The following is a 17,286-nucleotide window of genomic DNA, read 5'->3' on the forward strand; positions in this document are numbered from 1 at the left end:
TGAGTGAGTACATACCATGTTCCTCTTTTTGTGACTGGGTTGCCTCATTCAGGATGATTTCTTCAAGTTCAATCCATTTGCCTGTGAATTTCAAGATTTCATTGTTTTTTTCTGCAGAGTAGTATTCCATTGTGTAAATGTGCCACATCTTTTTTTATCCATTCTTCAGGTGAGGGGCATCTAGGTTGCTTCCAGGTTCTTGCTATTACAAATAATGCTACTACGAACATAGCTGAACAGATGTCTTTGTTGCATGGATGTGGATCATTTGGGTATATGCCTAAGAGTGGGATTGCCAGGTCCTGTGGTAGACTGATGCCCATTTCCCTGAGGAACCCCATAATGATATCCAAAATGGCTGTACAAGTTTGCACTCCCACCAGCAGTGTAGGAGTGTTCCCCTTTCTCCATATCCTCTCCAGCATAAGTTGTCATTGGTGTTTCTAATTTTAGCTATTCTGGTAGGAGTAAGATGTTATCACAGAGTTGTTTTGATTTGCATTTCCCTGATAGTTAAGGATGTTGAGCACTTTCTTAAGTTTCTTTCAGCCTTTTTGATTTCCTCTATTGAGAATTCTCTCTTCAGTTCTGTACCCCATTTTTTAAATAGGGTTCTGCCAAGGTGGGATGTGATGGCTTTTGAGAATTGTTATCCATAGGCTTGTCTATTTAAATATTTGGTCCCCACTGGATGGCAGTGTTTGGAGACTGTTAGGAGGTGGAGCCTTACTGGAGGATGCATATCACTGTGGGTGGGCTTTAAGAGCTTAACCTTTTAGTCCTTCTTGTTCATGGGAGAAAGGCATAGCACAGTAGAAAGAGCAATAAATTGGATAGTCATAATTTCATCTACAAGCAGGAAGCAAAAGACATAAATTAGTACTGGAGTGAGATTCAAATCTGTGCTACTTGACTGTTAACAACTCTTGGGTGCCTGAGATGATACACTCAGTCTTAAATTGGACTGATGGAAGTCTGCCTACAATTCTACTCAGTGCTAAAACTCTGAAAAAATGCACCACATTGTCTGGAAATTGAATGTTAGAGAAACAACTGGTTGCATCCTTCCAGCTATTGGTTCATCCCTCTGCTTCAAGATTTAATATAGATTAATACCTGAGACCTATAGAAGGTTGGGGATTGGTTCAAGTTCTATAGTCACCATTTATTGATTATGCATTTTGGAGATCATTTCTTATCTCTTTGAGTATCTAAGAGGAAACCATTCACTAACCACTACCTTGTAGTGATGTCAGCAGATTCACTAGGATAATATACAGGAAATACTTCATATAGTGTCAATGATTTGCATTTCTAACACATCCTCAGAGGCTGCTGGCACCTCTTCTGGTTTGGGGGAAGATGGTCTTGAAGAAATACAATTGTAATAGAAATGGATTTGCTGATCTCAGTGGGGAAAATTGATAAGCAGGTTGGGAACAGCTACATGAAAAAATGCATAGCGTATTAATAAGCTCACTCAGATGAGTCAGGATATATTTTTAGGTCTTCATTGAACCTGGTGGGTTGGAACAGAAGTAGTTTAGTAGTGTTCATTAAATCATCACAGAGAAGATGAGTATCATGACCTCAAGAAGCCATTGATCAAAATGGTAATCAGAGATTTGATGGAATTCCTAGAAATGAAATTATTGGATGCTTACTAAGGTGCTGCCTGAATTCAGGAAGACTACTAGTGCTTGGAAGCTTGAAATCCCTGGAGAAGGCATACATACCTCTTATTCAGAAATCAACTCCAAAAGTTTAGGGAAGTATAGACCTTCCACGGATGAGGAGGCCAGAGGCTTTGAGCAAAAGCTTCTGAAGCCAGATGGAATACAGAACACTTAGCTAATCTGCATTTCATGTGATTTTTTCCCATATAGATAGGTCCCATGGAATATGTTTTCTGAATCTGGTGACTTATAAACACTGTAAATCTGCCCAGGGATATTGCCACCAAACTCCAGGATGACCCAGGCTGTAGAAAGAAAGACTGAGGCTTTCCTTCTGGGATTATTGGGTGATGATGTTGAATGGAGAGTTCTAAAGAGACCTGGAAATCCTCCATAGTTCACTAAAAGAAGCTTTTTATGCACCTAGCTGTTCTCCAGTCTTATTATCATCTCATAACATGCATTTCTTGTATTTATGGCATCCTCAGTCCTTATGCCGTTGGAGAAGAATCTGAGCATTTAAGAATCCTGGCATCTGCCCTCAGTAAAACCAGGAAAAATATAATAATATAATAGTATATAAAATATATTAATATAATATGAATGATATGATAAAATATAAAATATAATATACAATAATAACATATTAACTGCTCAATGTTAGTATGCTCAAGGTTCAAAATGATGATTTCATGCATAGAGATAATGTACCTTTATTATATTCGCCCCATTGTTGTCATGCTTGTTTATTATTTTCCTTATCACTATCTGAATATAGAAGTTCCTCAATCTTGTTTTAAGCTTCTAATATTCCTTTTTTGGAGATGGGCAGGGTTGGTCTAATCTATTAATGATGTTTTCCAAAATATTTTAAAAAATTCGATATGTTGAGTTTTCCATTCCTAAGATTTTTCACTTGTGTTTTTTCCTAGGCTTTATGAATTTCTTATATATGCTATTTCTTCATTCATCTGTTAATTTGAATCCTCTTTGAGGTCATTGGTATTTTAAATTTTTTATTCTTTTATAATTTCACACACATAAAACATGTGGTTCTTTGGTCAAAGTCTCTCCCATTAGCTTCTCTTACCCCACTCCCTCTCCCACAGAATCTGTACTTTTTTCTCCAACTTTCATCTGTAGAATAAATCATTGGATACACCATTGAGGGATTTGATTCAACCTTCCCTAGCAACATTTAACTGTCTGTAGTTCCCTGGAAAAGATAGGCTTTATGCCCCACCCCAATCAGGATGGAATGTTGATGGGCCCAGTCTTGTGCAGGCCCATGTCATGTCCAGAAAGACACCATTTTACAGCCCTTCTCCCTATCACCCTAATCTTACATTGTTTTCTAGTCCCATTTAGGACCGAACACTCAATAATCATTTGTTCTCAGCATGTTGTCCAGTTGTGAATCTCTGCACCATCCATTGAGAACAGACGCTTCTCTGAGCAAGGCTGAGGACAACATGTAAGTACAGGTACAGACATAAACGTTCAGGATGCAGTTTGAAACCATGTCACTCTAGCAAAACTGTAATAGTAAGTTCTACTCAAGGACCTATGACCTGCCTAGTTATGAGACTTTGAACTTTAAGAACCTACATCACACCAAATTGGAAAATCTAAAAGAAATGTTTGAATTTCTATGTGCACATAGATTACATCAACAACTTGAACATCTTGTAACAAGCAATGAGACCAATGCACTAATAAATAGTATTGTGTAATAAAAACTATGATCTCAATAGTCCCTACAGAATTCTTCTAGGCATTTAAAGAACTAAAGCCACTTCTCAAATTATTCCATAACATAGAAAAAGAAGAAACACATGTAGACTCATATGAGTTCAAAAGCAGATAAAATTTAACAAGTGAAACTATTCCCCAATCTCTTGGATGAGCATAAATGCAAAAAGTATCAATGAAATACTGACAAATCCACTTCAAGAAGATGCTAAAAATGTTGCCCATTATGATCAAATAGGCTTCATTCTGGAGTTAAAGGGATAGTTTAATATATGTAAACCAGTAAATATAATTAATGACATAAATAGCCTCAAGGACCAAACTTCCATAATCATCTAAATAGATGAAGAAAAGACCTTTGACAAAATGCAATATCCATTCATAACCCCAAGCAGTCTGCGGTTGGAGGGAACACATTTCAGCTTTGTAAAGGCAAGATATAACAAACACTGGGAAGACACCATACTAAATGAAGATAAAGCACTTCTGTTAAGGTCAGGAACAGGGATGAAGGAAAAGGGAGACCTCAAAGATGACACTAAAAAAATTCTTAGACCTGCTAAACACTTTCAGAAAGTGGCAGAACACAAAATTAATGCATAAAATTGCTTGTCTTCCTCTATACTGAAATATACTGGAAAACATTGTGAAAATATATTGACTATACTGAAAAATATATTGAATATATTCAGGCAAATATACTGGAAGAGAAATTAGGAAAATACTCTCATTCACAAAAGCCCAAAATAAAAAAAAAAAAAAATAAAGAAAAAAAATAAAGGAAGAGGAAGTGATGGGAGATGTCATTCTGTAAATATGTTTCTCATACTGGTCAATAAATAAAGCACTGTTGGCCAATAGGAAAGCAAGATAGGCAGGACTAGGAGACAAGGAGGATTTGAGGAAGTAGTAGGGAAGAGTCAGCATGTAGAGACTGGGGAGAGCAGAATGCTGGCCCCACTCTCTGGTAAGATGAGACCACCGGGAAATACTTAGATCAATAGAAATTGGTTAATATTTAAGAGAGACCTAGCCGATAAGAAACAAGTAACTGGCCAACAGAATTATATCTAATACAGAGTTTCTGTGTGTTATTTGGTGCTGGCACTGCTGGGAGACCAGGCTGTTGGAAAAACCTACTCCTAACAAGGAAGAAAGAAAACCAAATACAAAACACAAAACAAAACAACCCTCTAAAACCCACCTCGAAATAAACTTAACTAAAGAAGTGAATGATTTCTCAATGAAAACTTGAAAACACTGAAGGAAGACATTAGAAGATAGAAAGACATACCATGCTCATGGATTGAAAGAGTCAATACTGAGAAACTGGCTCACCTACCTAAAGCATCTACACTTTCAACACAATTCTGATGAAAGTCTCAGTGACATTCCTTAGATAAACAGAAAAAGGAACCTAAGATTTTCACAGAAGCACAAATTCCTTCCAGATCACCAAAGCAGTCCCCAGCATAGAGAATGAGTGTTAGTTGCAAGTTACATTCCAGAGCCATAGCAATAAAAGCAGTATGGTACTAGAACAAATACCAGGCATGTTCTATTTTTAATAGACTTTTGATTTCTTTTATTTGACATTTCAATGGCTTTTATTATTATCTTTGGATTCAGTCACAGAGGTTAGGGACTTTTGGTAGAGTTCTACTGCCTTCCTTTTCCTTTCTTGTGTTTCTGTCTTGCAACTTGTGCATTAGGATACTTGTTGGGCCTAAAAAGGTCTGGATGCAAGGCCTAGTGGAACTTCCTGACCTGTCTTTAACCTACCACTTCTACAAAGGAGTGACTCAGCAAAACTGCCTCTGTCTAGATACTTCTGATGTGGTGAATCATCCCACTCAGCCCCAGGAGGAGACCAGCTGGACCTGCTCCTTCCACAGCCCTACCTGCCAGAGGATGTGGCAGGTATTTTTCCAGTTTTATTTGCAGCCATTCCTAGTATGCAGGCTTCTATGAGCTCTCCATCTCCACATCACACAGAGAAATCAGTAAACACAACTAAAGAACAAAACATATTGAAATACATTTAAAAAATCCCACCAGAAATAACCACATTAACAATGGCTGTCTGCTGATGGAAATTCCAAGGATTCCGTAGTTGTTCAGTCGACAAGGATGAATGTCTCAGCTGGTCTTCTGTGTACCATAATGAATCAGAATCTCGAAGAAGTAATCTCTAATACCAGTGAAGAAATGAACTTGTCAACAAGAGTGAGGGCAAGCAGGCAAAAAGCAAGTTTCCTTCTTCCATGTTCTTTATGTAGGCTTCCACTAACTAGGATGTGAGACACTGAATTAGGGTGCATCTTCCCATCTCAAATGATCCAGTCAAGAATATCCCTCACAGGTGTGTCCAGCTGCTTGGGCTTTAGTTAGTTCCAGATGTAGTCAAGTTGACAACTAAGAATAGCCATCATACCCATTTACCCACCAGGCTATCTCTCCAGCCATGATTACTTTTAAATCTGTTTATCACAGATAATCATCACTCACATTGAGTTTGACCTTATCCCTGGAAGACCCTTGTTTTCCCCAGTCAAAGTGGATGTTTTAGGAAACAGCACTACTGAGATTTAAGCCACACATGATTTTCTCATTTTGAAACTCATATAAACATTGTCATAGAGTAAGTAAGTGTGTATTCCTTTGTGTTTAGGGTTTCACACTCATTTTTTTTAACAAATACGATAGATTAATATATCAGAGTTCACAGATATCCCCTACTAGGCATATGGGATACCTCTCATTTGAGCTATCATGCTGACTTGCTGGGGATATTCTTACTTAAGCCTTTTGTGCACATATGGATTCATTTATATATTCCATAAAGAGGAATTTCTGAGTCATTGGATTAATGTGGCTAATTTTCTTAGGCAGTACTGAATGGTTATTTACAAACTTTCCACCAACAAATACGAGAGCTCTAGCAATATTTTCTGTCATCAGTTGTTCCTTCTGTGAGATTAGAAATGTCTTTCATCCTGCACCTGGTTTAATTCCCTTGATTACATATGTAGCTTAGCTCCCCCCATTTTGGATATGTTCATAATTGATTTAGATATTTTATTTTGTGAAATGCCTGTGAATAGTTTGGACCCATATTTAAATATTTTTTATTACTAATTGATGAAAACAATTTGTAAATTCTGGATTAAAGTGGATTTACCTTTAACATGCTACATTTTTTTCACTGTTTTATGTTTGTACTTTTCTTTTACACCCAAATGATCCACACCTTTGCAACAAAGACATGTGTCTTTGGATACACAGGGAAGGGAAATGAATGGAATTGAGATACATAGAATAAATAAAAAGAAAGTTAGAAAGTTATTTTAAGTTATGTTTAGTATGTACATGTGGGTGTGGGAATGTGCATTTGAATGTAGGTGTCCACATAAGCCAGAAGAGGGTGTTGGATTCCTTGGAGCTGGAGTTACAGTTGGATCTGAGCTGCCCAGTATGGGTGCTGGGAACCAAACTTGAGTCGGCTACAAGAGCAGTGGGTGTTCTTAAACACCAAGCCATCTTACCAGCCCTGATTTTTCTCTTTTTAAAAGCAGGGATATGAAACTATTTATTGAACATTATTCACAATAAAATAAACAATAAATGAGAGATACCATCTTGCAACTACCAGCTATTTCTCTGGGCTCTGCTGAACTAGGAAAGCAAACACTGGAAAGATTGAGTCTACAGGACATAAATGAATGGAGTAAAGTAAAAGCATTACTGTTGAGCAGTTTCCTCTAAGAGTAAGCTTTTGTGAGCTATCTGTCACCCATGCTTGGGTGGGCTTTGGTGATGCAGCTGTTTCTGTGTCACTTCTGCTCCGGTAAGTAACCATATTCCTCTATGCAAGCCCTCCAAATCCTCATTGGTTCAGCAAGCTTGACTTTGGTGGTATCTATACTTTGTGTATCATTAGTTCTCCATATGGGGTGAGTAGATGTTTGTGCAACATCTCCCCAGGAATAGTGACACACAACAACCAACTGATTTTTATATTATTCAATTTTATTTATCCATGTATGTATATAATCAGTATCTATACTGCCAATATTTCTAAGCATGTATTTACATTTTTATGAGCTGTTTTAGATATCCATGAGTCATAATTTTTTAGGGAACAGATTCTAACCTTCTGCAAAAGACTGGCCCACTATAAGAGCCTGCACTTGACTTTTAAGTCTTGCCTAGCTCATGAAAACAAATCAGGATTTGTCTGGTTTCCTTATCTGGGTGAGGAGTTGGTAGTAATAAAATTCTTCCTTTCGAGAATTTTGCAAATAAACTATTGGATTTATGTGATACTATAGATCTCAATTCTGATGTGTCTGCTTTGAAATTATACAACCTCAACTGTACAATTAGCTGTAAGGAGTTCGGTTTTTCCGCTTGCTGCCCGGTCTTGTCCTGCTACCACGCCACCAGCCCCAAATAACACACAGAGACTCTGTATTTGATACAATACTGTTGGCCCGGTTACTTGTTACTTATCGGCTAGCTCTGCCTTTAATTATTAACCCATTTCTATGTATCTTCACATGGCCTTCTCTTACCGGGGAGGCGGCTGGCGTCCAGCTCTCTCCAGACTCTCCATCTTGACTCCTCCTTACTACTTCCTATTTCCTCCTTGTCTCCTAGTCCCTCCTATCTTCCTTTCTGGTGCAGGTGGTATTGCCAAGAGCAATTATGTCTCTCTGTCACAAAAACCCTAAACCACTTTAAATGCCATATTCTGTAGGTCTTTGAAAGGTTTGAAGAATTCCTATCCATCTCAAATACATCTCTGTGTATCTTGAAAAACCTAACTAACTTAACTCTAAGCTTTGACTATCATAGGTAATTATCTATAATCTGTACTACATTATATTTCTATATAAACACAATACCTAAACAAGAGGAGAAATACACATCTCACAAAATTGACATTAAATTGTATCAATAAATGAAAATCGATTCCAAAACAAAGTAATCATATCAATACCATAATTCCCTTTTTACCTTTAAAAATAATTGGCTGTGATCATTACCCATTTATAACCAAGTCCATTTACATGAAAACAAACATTTATAAACAATGTTTGGGAATTTGGGCGTCGTTCTTTCCAAACTACTTCCTGCTGACAGGGGGCGCTGTCATGGGGGGATCCTGAGAAGATGGCAGTAGTCTGCATGGCTGCCTTGTTCAAGCAGTTTTGAATGTTGGATCATCAGGAACTCTGTTTCAGGGGGCCTGGCTTGTTCAAACCACATTAGTCTGCAAGGAATCCACAGCTTTTCATTTTCTGTGGAAGAAAAAATAGAAATCCTTTTCCCCAGTAACTTGTCCTTGAACTTAAATGTTGGAGTCAAAGCATTTTTAAAATATATAAATTGAATTAATGCAGCAGCATTTCCTTTATCAGTTGTTATTTTCTCAGCAGTCAAACAATGTAGAGACAACACAATAGCATACAGTAACCAGATTCTCTCTGAGCTTTTCATCTTTACGTGCCTTTATTACTCTGTTTATTTTACTTTTATATTTTTATTTTTTGACATAGGGTTTCACTGTGTAACTCTTATCTGTCCTGGAATTTACTCTGCATACCATGTTTACTTTGCCTCAGAGATCTGCTTGCCTCTGTCTCCTGAGTGCTGGGATTAAAGGCGTGTGCTACAACACCCAGTTCCTCTTTGTCTCTTTAAAACCATTTTTTTTTCATGTCTACGTATATTTTAAAACACACTGTAAACCTTTAGAGGTTTTTCTTAATATGAATCTGTCTTTACTGTAAATTTTTATCTTCGTCTAGCCACAAGTCTTTTTATCTGGTAAACAAAAACATTGCTAAAATGAAAGTCATAGCTGTGTCAGCCGAGGTTTACCAAAGATGGTGGCGGGTATTTTTACCGCCAGCACTGAGAGCTGCGCTCACTGCCTTGATCTGCATGCTGCCGGCTTGGAGATGTGGTCACTGCCATTGCCATCTCTCATACACACCAATAAATTGTTAGCTGTGCTTTGTAAAAGCCATGCGGTTTTTTGCTCCTATGCTGAGTCAGGAACCTTCCCTTAAGGAGCCAAGCGAATATCTGCTTGTCTCTAGCAAAGCAGAGTTCAACTGAGAAAAATGCTGTTACCAAGAAACCTTGCTTGTCTCTGTTCTTTTGTTTGTAAAACCCTTTCTTAAGCTTTTGTTAAATTTTAAGTGTAAGTAAGTTCTTACTAGCCACGTTGGGCGCCATCTGTAAGGAGTTCGGTTTTTCCGCTTGCTGCCCGGTCTTGTCCTGCTACCACGCCACCAGCCCCAAATAACACACAGAGACTCTGTATTTGATACAATACTGTTGGCCCGGTTACTTGTTACTTATCGGCTAGCTCTGCCTTTAATTATTAACCCATTTCTATGTATCTTCACATGGCCTTCTCTTACCGGGGAGGCGGCTGGCGTCCAGCTCTCTCCAGACTCTCCATCTTGACTCCTCCTTACTACTTCCTATTTCCTCCTTGTCTCCTAGTCCCTCCTATCTTCCTTTCTGGTGCAGGTGGTATTGCCAAGAGCAATTATGTCTCTCTGTCACAAAAACCCTAAACCACTTTAAATGCCATATTCTGTAGGTCTTTGAAAGGTTTGAAGAATTCCTATCCATCTCAAATACATCTCTGTGTATCTTGAAAAACCTAACTAACTTAACTCTAAGCTTTGACTATCATAGGTAATTATCTATAATCTGTACTACATTATATTTCTATATAAACACAATACCTAAACAAGAGGAGAAATACACATCTCACAAAATTGACATTAAATTGTATCAATAAATGAAAATCGATTCCAAAACAAAGTAATCATATCAATACCATAATTAGCTACAGAACCATCTATTTCATTTGAAGGGCCATGGCTTCAGGAAAAATTTCATTCTGTTCTGAAGTTTCCTTAGGTTGCTCACAATCATAAGATCTCATGAATTTGGGTTCTCACCTATGTGTTTTATCTGGGTGATTATTAAAAAAATAGTTGCATAAGAATTTTATGAATACACACATGTGTTAGAGTTCTCTAAAGGGACACATCTGACTATATATATATATATATATATATATATATATATATATATATATATATCTCCACATACTAATAAACCATACAGAGAGAGAGAGAGAGAGAGAGAGAGAGAGAGAGAGAGAGAGAGAGATTAAGAGATTAAGACTGGCTCTCAGGTTGTGGTTCAGGTAGTCTAACAATGACTATCTGAGGACAGAAAGGGTGAGAATTTGACAGTTGTCCAGTCCATGAGACTGGGTGTCTTGGCAGCCCTAATTGGTTTTTAGAGCACTGGAGGATTCCTGGAGAGCTCCTGGTTTGTCAGCAGTGTGTCCTGTCCTTTTGGATTTACCCTCATTAGATTCAGTCAGACAAAACTTGCTTTTGGTGACATCACTTCCTGACCTTACTGGCCTTTGGGGGTTGAGAATGGCTTCTGTTAACTCTGGATAATCTAGGTGTTCTTCAGTCTCCCAGGCATTGCCAACATCTGAAAATCACTTCCACTGAGGAAATATCAACCCACCTCCATTTACTGCATGTTGATCCAGTACTTGTGGATGTGTGTGATTGTGTGTGTAAAAGTGTGCATGCGTGTGAGCATTCATGATCTGATCATCTTGGGAATGCATTGCAGATAATCCCAGAAATGTGCTTTGGTCATCTCCCAGGTCTTTCACAATCCAATCAAGTTTTCAACATAACAAATTTTAATTGAAACATTGGCTCTTTCTGGGTCTTCAGAATACTAGCCTTGTGTTAGAACTGTGCAATCAGTTCTCATGGATCTCAACTCTAAACCTTAGATTCTAAAGTCTTTAGACTTACACTGTAGCTGTGCCACTGGCTCTGTGAAGTTTCAGCTTGCTGACTCTCTCTGGGTATCTTAGCTTTCACTGTCATGTGAGCCAATACCTTCTAGTCTGTCTTTCTGTGTGTTTGTCTTAGTATATATGTAAGCATGCATGTATGTATGTATTATGTATATATGCATCTGTCTACATGATTATCATCTACATATCATCTATCTACACATATCCATATCTATCTGTCTGTCTGTATGTATCTACCATTTGTCTGTCTCTGAGTCTGCTATTAATTCTATTTTTTTCTAAGAAACCCCAGCTAATGGAGCTATATCCACTATAAATGTGTGCATCTGGACAAATCTCTATGTCGAGATAAAGAGATCTTTCCAGATATATTTCTGAACTCTAAATCCTGAAATCTGTCGGTATGCATCTTTAAATGTTGTTACTTTGCTTTCACTTTTCTAGATTTTTTGCAGGTTCACAAAAACTTCTGTATAAAAAGGACAGTGGGGAATGCCCTGAATTTAACTAAATTTTCTTGTGAAAAAATGCAAATGAACAGTTTACTGTATCATTTAAACTCCTAGCCAGCAAAAGATCAGGCCCTGGGTCAAGTTCCCAGCAATATTGGCTAGCAGTTGGAAAATCCATCTACTGTATGTCTTTCTTTTTTAATGTTTTGAGGCAGTGTTTCATAAGCTCAGGTTGATCTTAGCAGAGGTTGATCTTGAAATACAAATCTTCCTGTTTCAGTGCTGAAGTCTACCACCGTGTTTGGTCTGATGTGTAACACTAAATTAACACCTTAACATTATTGAGTTTTCTACTCCCTATTTGTTAAGGTCCTTCTCCCCCTCCCCCCTAATAATTGTATGTAGCAATTATTAGTATTGAATTCTTACATATTTTTTATTAAAGTAGTTCTTTTAAAAATATTTTATTTACTTATTATGTATGCAACATTCTGCTTCCCATGTAAATCTGCACTCCAGAAGATGCACCAGATCTCATAAGAGACATCTGTGAGCCACCATATGGTTGCTGGGAATTGAATTTAGGATCTCTGGAAGAGCAGGCAGTGCTCTCAATCTCTGAGCCATCTCTCCAGCCCTAAAGTAGTGCTTATGTAATATGTGTGTATACATATTACATATACATTATATAATGAATATTCTGATGGCATAACATATAGCATTCAAAATTTTAATTTTTCCAGTTGATCATTCTTGGTATGTGTGTGGGGGTTATGCAATTGTATGTTAGATGACTTTCCATGACTGTCAGAATTCAGTCATTAGTTCTGGCTGGTTTTGCAGGTTTGTTCTCTGTGAATGGCATTCATGTTCCCTCATTATAATCATTGTGTCTCATTGGATTTTCTTGGCTCACTGTGCTCAGTGATTATGAAAAGAACCTGGAAACACCATGGCACCTGACTCACACATGGCCTTCAAGGATGCTCTTCTCTAATTCTTGAAGATCCAGGTCTCCATTTGATCATTTCCCAGAAGCCTTTGATTTTCTCAGAGTGTAACACTGTCTTTTTGATAACAAACTCACTGAGCTCCTATTAACAGAATATATGTTTTCCATATGTAGAGCTGTTATCAAATTGACTGTGTGCTGAACAAAATGTTTGAAGAAACATAAAATGGTGTTTAACCATTGTGTAATTAAAACCAATGGCAATGCAATCTGTAATGCCTTAAACCTTGAAATACGGTGCCACGTTCATCAAGATAAATCTTTTGTCAAAGAAGTAACAATAAAAGGGGAAATGAATTTTGAAATATTTGTAATGTGCTCTCATGGTTGGTATTAGTTGATCTCTTCAAAGGGTCAAAAATTACTGGGAGACTGGTCTCTGGGAACAGATATAGGAGATTTTCTTAACCATGGCAAGGGATGCAGGAAGACCCATTTTAATATCATTCCTGGACAGGGCATCCCAGACTGGTATAGATGGAGAAAGAGAGCCGAGCACCTGCCTGCAATCACTTGAAACTTGTCGCAGCAGCAGGAAATGCAACTCAGATGTGTCATATCAAACTTGTGAGCTGGGGAAAGGCTGTCTCCAGAAGCTTCATAAGCTTTTATATGCATGTATCAAAAAGAAAGACTAAAATTAGTAAACAGTCAAACCTCAAAAGTAAAGGATAAAATTTTTAAAAATCTAAAAATATATATAATGACAAAACTGACCAATGCTGAATATTTGTTATTTGAAAAGATTAATAAAATGGTAATCTTCTTGTAAGAGTGGTCAGGTAATAAGAGTAGGGAGTGACCATTTATCAGTATCAGAGATGGGGGATGAAAATGAAAACACACAGGGGACATGAGTATAATCACTCAACATCAGTGCATTGGAATATTGCACAGAGTGGATAAAATTTTAGGAAATACAACTTAATAAAGCTGATGGCTAAATAAGATCAATCTTTGAGTATTACATATCTGTTAAGTAATGGAAACTCTAATTTAAACCTTTTTGCCAAGAAATTCCAGAATGCCTTATTCCTCAACACTGAGAGAAGTAAAAACACAAAATACTTCCAGTGAATAGTGAAATAAGGAACAGATTTTAATCTATTTCAGAAAATCAGTATGATTTTGAGGTCAAAACCCTGGGAAATATTTTCAAGACAGGAACAGTGTAGCACAGTGTCTTTTTAAGATCCTTATTGACAATGCTCATGAAATGTTGGCAAATATGACTCTATATGTCTGGCAAAAGAGTGCATTTTGATGATGCTGGTTTGATTCCAAGATTTAAGCAACAAGTTCGCTGAAGTCAGACCCACACCTCTCCTACTGCACCTGGGATCCAATCCCCCAAGTCTCATTCCCAGCTCTGTAGCAGGAAATCTGATGTGGTCTCCCTCTCTTCTCTGACCACATCCCCAGTGGATCATAAAGAACTCCTTCATCCTTCCCTCAACTCATCCTAGTATTCTAGCCTCCATCATCAGCAGGGATTCCATATGAATACATCAGCTAAGCAGGCCAGGAAAACAGGCCACACACAGCCATCACACCCTTGAAAAACCCAGAGAGCAAACATAAATCAAGGAACAAAGCACCCACTCAACAATGACAAATTTAGAAATCAACACCTACTCATACAATTATTCCAAACTCACCTGCCTAGATGCTAGTGTAAGAACACAATCAATAACAGAAGAAGAAACATAACTCAAAGGCCAGAAAAATGTCTTCAATAAAAATATATAAGAAAAATTTCCTAACCCAAAGAAGGAGATGCCTGTAAAGGTACAAGAAGCACAAAGAGCACCAAATAGATTGGACCAGAAAAGAAAGTCCCTTTGCAACATAATAATCAAAATACCAAGAATACAGATAAAGAAAGAATATTAAAAACTACAAGGGTAATAAACCAAGTAACATGAGGGAGTACCTATTAGAATAACACATGACTTCTTAATGGAGACTCTAAAAGCCAGAAGGGTTAGGACAAAGTTGCTGCAGACTCTTAAGAGACCACAGATGCCAGCTCAGACTATTATACCCAGCAAAACTTTCCATTACTCACAGATGGAGAAAAAATATTACATATTAAAGTCAAATTTAAACTATCTATCTGAAAATACAGCCTGACAAAAGGTGCTAGAAGGAAAACGCCAACATAAGGAGGTTAACTACACCCATGAAAACACAGGAAATAAACAATCTCTCACACACACACAAACAAAAAACGAACAAACAAACAAACAAAAACCCATAGAAGGAAAGCAGACACACACTCTCCCCACTTTACCACCACCAAAATAATAGAAATTAACAATATTTGTCATTGATTTCTCTCAATGTCAATGGTCACGATTCCTTAGTAAAAAGGGGCTAACAGAATAGATACAAAACCAGGATCCTTCCTTCTACTGTATTCAAGAAACACCACAGCATTAAAGATAGGCAATACCTCATGGTAAAGGACTGTAAAAAAGAAATTCTAAGGGAATGGACCAGAGAGGCAAGTAGTCATTTTTAATGTCTAACAAAATAAACTTCAAACAAAAACTGATCAAAAGAGATTGGGAAGGGAACTACATACTTATCAAAGGAAAAATCCAGCAAGATGACTTTTCAATTCTTTTTTTCTTTTCTTTTTTCTTTTTCTTTTCTTTTTTTCTTTTTTTTTTATGATTCTGACAACCCTGTCACCTGCTTTATTTCTGGAGAAGAGTAAAGGGAAAAGAAAAAAAAATATTCACTTGAATTTGAGGAGCAGCAACGATGGAGCAAACATTTAAACCCTGGTCCTCTGATGCACAAGGGAAAACTTCCTTGCTTGAAAACTAAGAGTCTAATCTTTTCCCTGGTGCAAGATCACCCATCTTTGTTGAGATAAAAGAATAAAGAACAAACTCAACAGCACCGGTTGGGTTTAACACAGAAAATGAGGCCAGGTTTCTCCTTTGAAGTATGCAAACTTTACATTAAAATGTTTATAAATCATACTTGTTTTTCCTCTTGATTCAACCTTTCCACCTCCTGCAATTGGAGCCCCAGGAACCCAAACAGAATGTGCATCACTAATCAGGTATACAACCCAGCTGCCCTCCAAACAGAACCTGATTACTAACAGACTAGACTGGATGCCGTCCCAAGGGATAAGCAGCAGGAGCTACACCCTCAGGGAGAATGGGTACTGGGGATGCCACCAGTCAAAGAGTCGAACACTGTGCACTGGGTCCAGGACGACTTGCACACCCTGTTCACTGCGCAGATTCTGACCACCACGGACAGGAGAATCTTGAAACACCAATCTCAATCGATGATGCCGCATGTCCGTACTCATATTAATAGTAAACAAGGTGAATATCATCCCCATGACAATAGGGACAAAGATGAATTTGAGGGTGGTGACTTGCAAGAGGCAGCAGTCCTGGTCAGGGTTGGTGTGGACATCCTCATACTGAATGGGGGGCTGCAACCGCTCCATACACTTGCTCTTTAATCTAGGAGGCTGTTTTTTGAACTTGAAGTTGAACTCCCATATTGGTTCTTGTCTGTTCCCAACAATCTTTCTGCACCAGAAAAGTAAGCATTTGGAATTCTTTAGTGTGCTGGGAGTGCTTTCTGGAATGGCTGGATTCTTGGAGATTTGAGCAGCAAATGGTTCGTACATATGGTATAGAGATCGGATCACACATGCCCGGAGACACCGCAGCTTCTCCATGGACTCTGGTGGAAGCCGCAAAGGCAGAGAAGCATCCAGCGTGTAGTGCCTTCGGTACAACCTGGTCCAAAAGGCAGCAGTGCAAGTGACAGTCCAAGCATTCTTACAAATCAGGGCAAAGTTCACAATGTCCTCAGGATGGATATGGGACGCCAGCAACAGCCAAATATCCATAGGATACTCTTCTCCTGCCCCATCCAGATCCTCTTTGTGTCTTTTGCTTTTCTTTTTTTCTGGAGACTGATCTTTCATGAGTGCTTTCCTCCTGAGCATCCATCTCATTACTGCTGTCCATGACGCCACACGGCTCACCCACCCCAGAAAGAGCCTCCTCTGCAGGAACCTGGGAGGCTTCCAAGCCACAAAGAGATTTTACTTCCTGCTGGACAGCGTTGGCCACGGCTTTCTTGACCCGTCCAGACCTCACCACCGTCGGATCCGAGTTGGCATAATCCGCCACGGTCACTTGGCCCGAGCAGGCATCGTGGGCCCGGAACTTGAGCCGCTTTCCTCTCTTGGGCATGGCGACAGTGTCCGAGTGAGGCCCGCTTAGCTGCATGTCTCAGCCCCGAGAGCCGGCTCCTGGAGCCTTGGAACTCTCCCACCCGGCTCCGCGGCCATCCCGCACCAAGGTGGCATCTATCACGATGGTAAGCAGCAGCTCTGGGTCGACTTTTCAATTCTTAACATCTATTGACCAAACACAAGTGCACACAAGATTGTAAAAGGAACACCACTGCAACTTAAGTCATGTACTGACCCTCAAACACTGTGGGAGACTTTGATATTCCACTTCA

At 38.5% G+C, this 17,286-nt stretch overlaps 1 protein-coding gene across 1 annotated transcript; it reads right to left on the minus strand.

The window, feature by feature from the left end:
- Positions 1-15,934: 15,934 nt before the first annotated feature.
- LOC127219698 (transmembrane protein 183-like) lies at positions 15,935-17,039 on the minus strand. Its single transcript, XM_051181469.1, is given in 2 exon segments — positions 15,935-16,720; positions 16,722-17,039. Coding segments are annotated over 2 exon segments (1,077 nt in total). The 5' UTR covers positions 17,013-17,039.
- Between the last annotated feature and the right edge of the window lie 247 nt (positions 17,040-17,286).

The sequence above is a fragment of the Phodopus roborovskii genome, unplaced genomic scaffold, assembly GCF_943737965.1.
Source record: "Phodopus roborovskii unplaced genomic scaffold, PHOROB, whole genome shotgun sequence".
NCBI classification, from domain to species: Eukaryota; Metazoa; Chordata; class Mammalia; order Rodentia; family Cricetidae; genus Phodopus; species Phodopus roborovskii.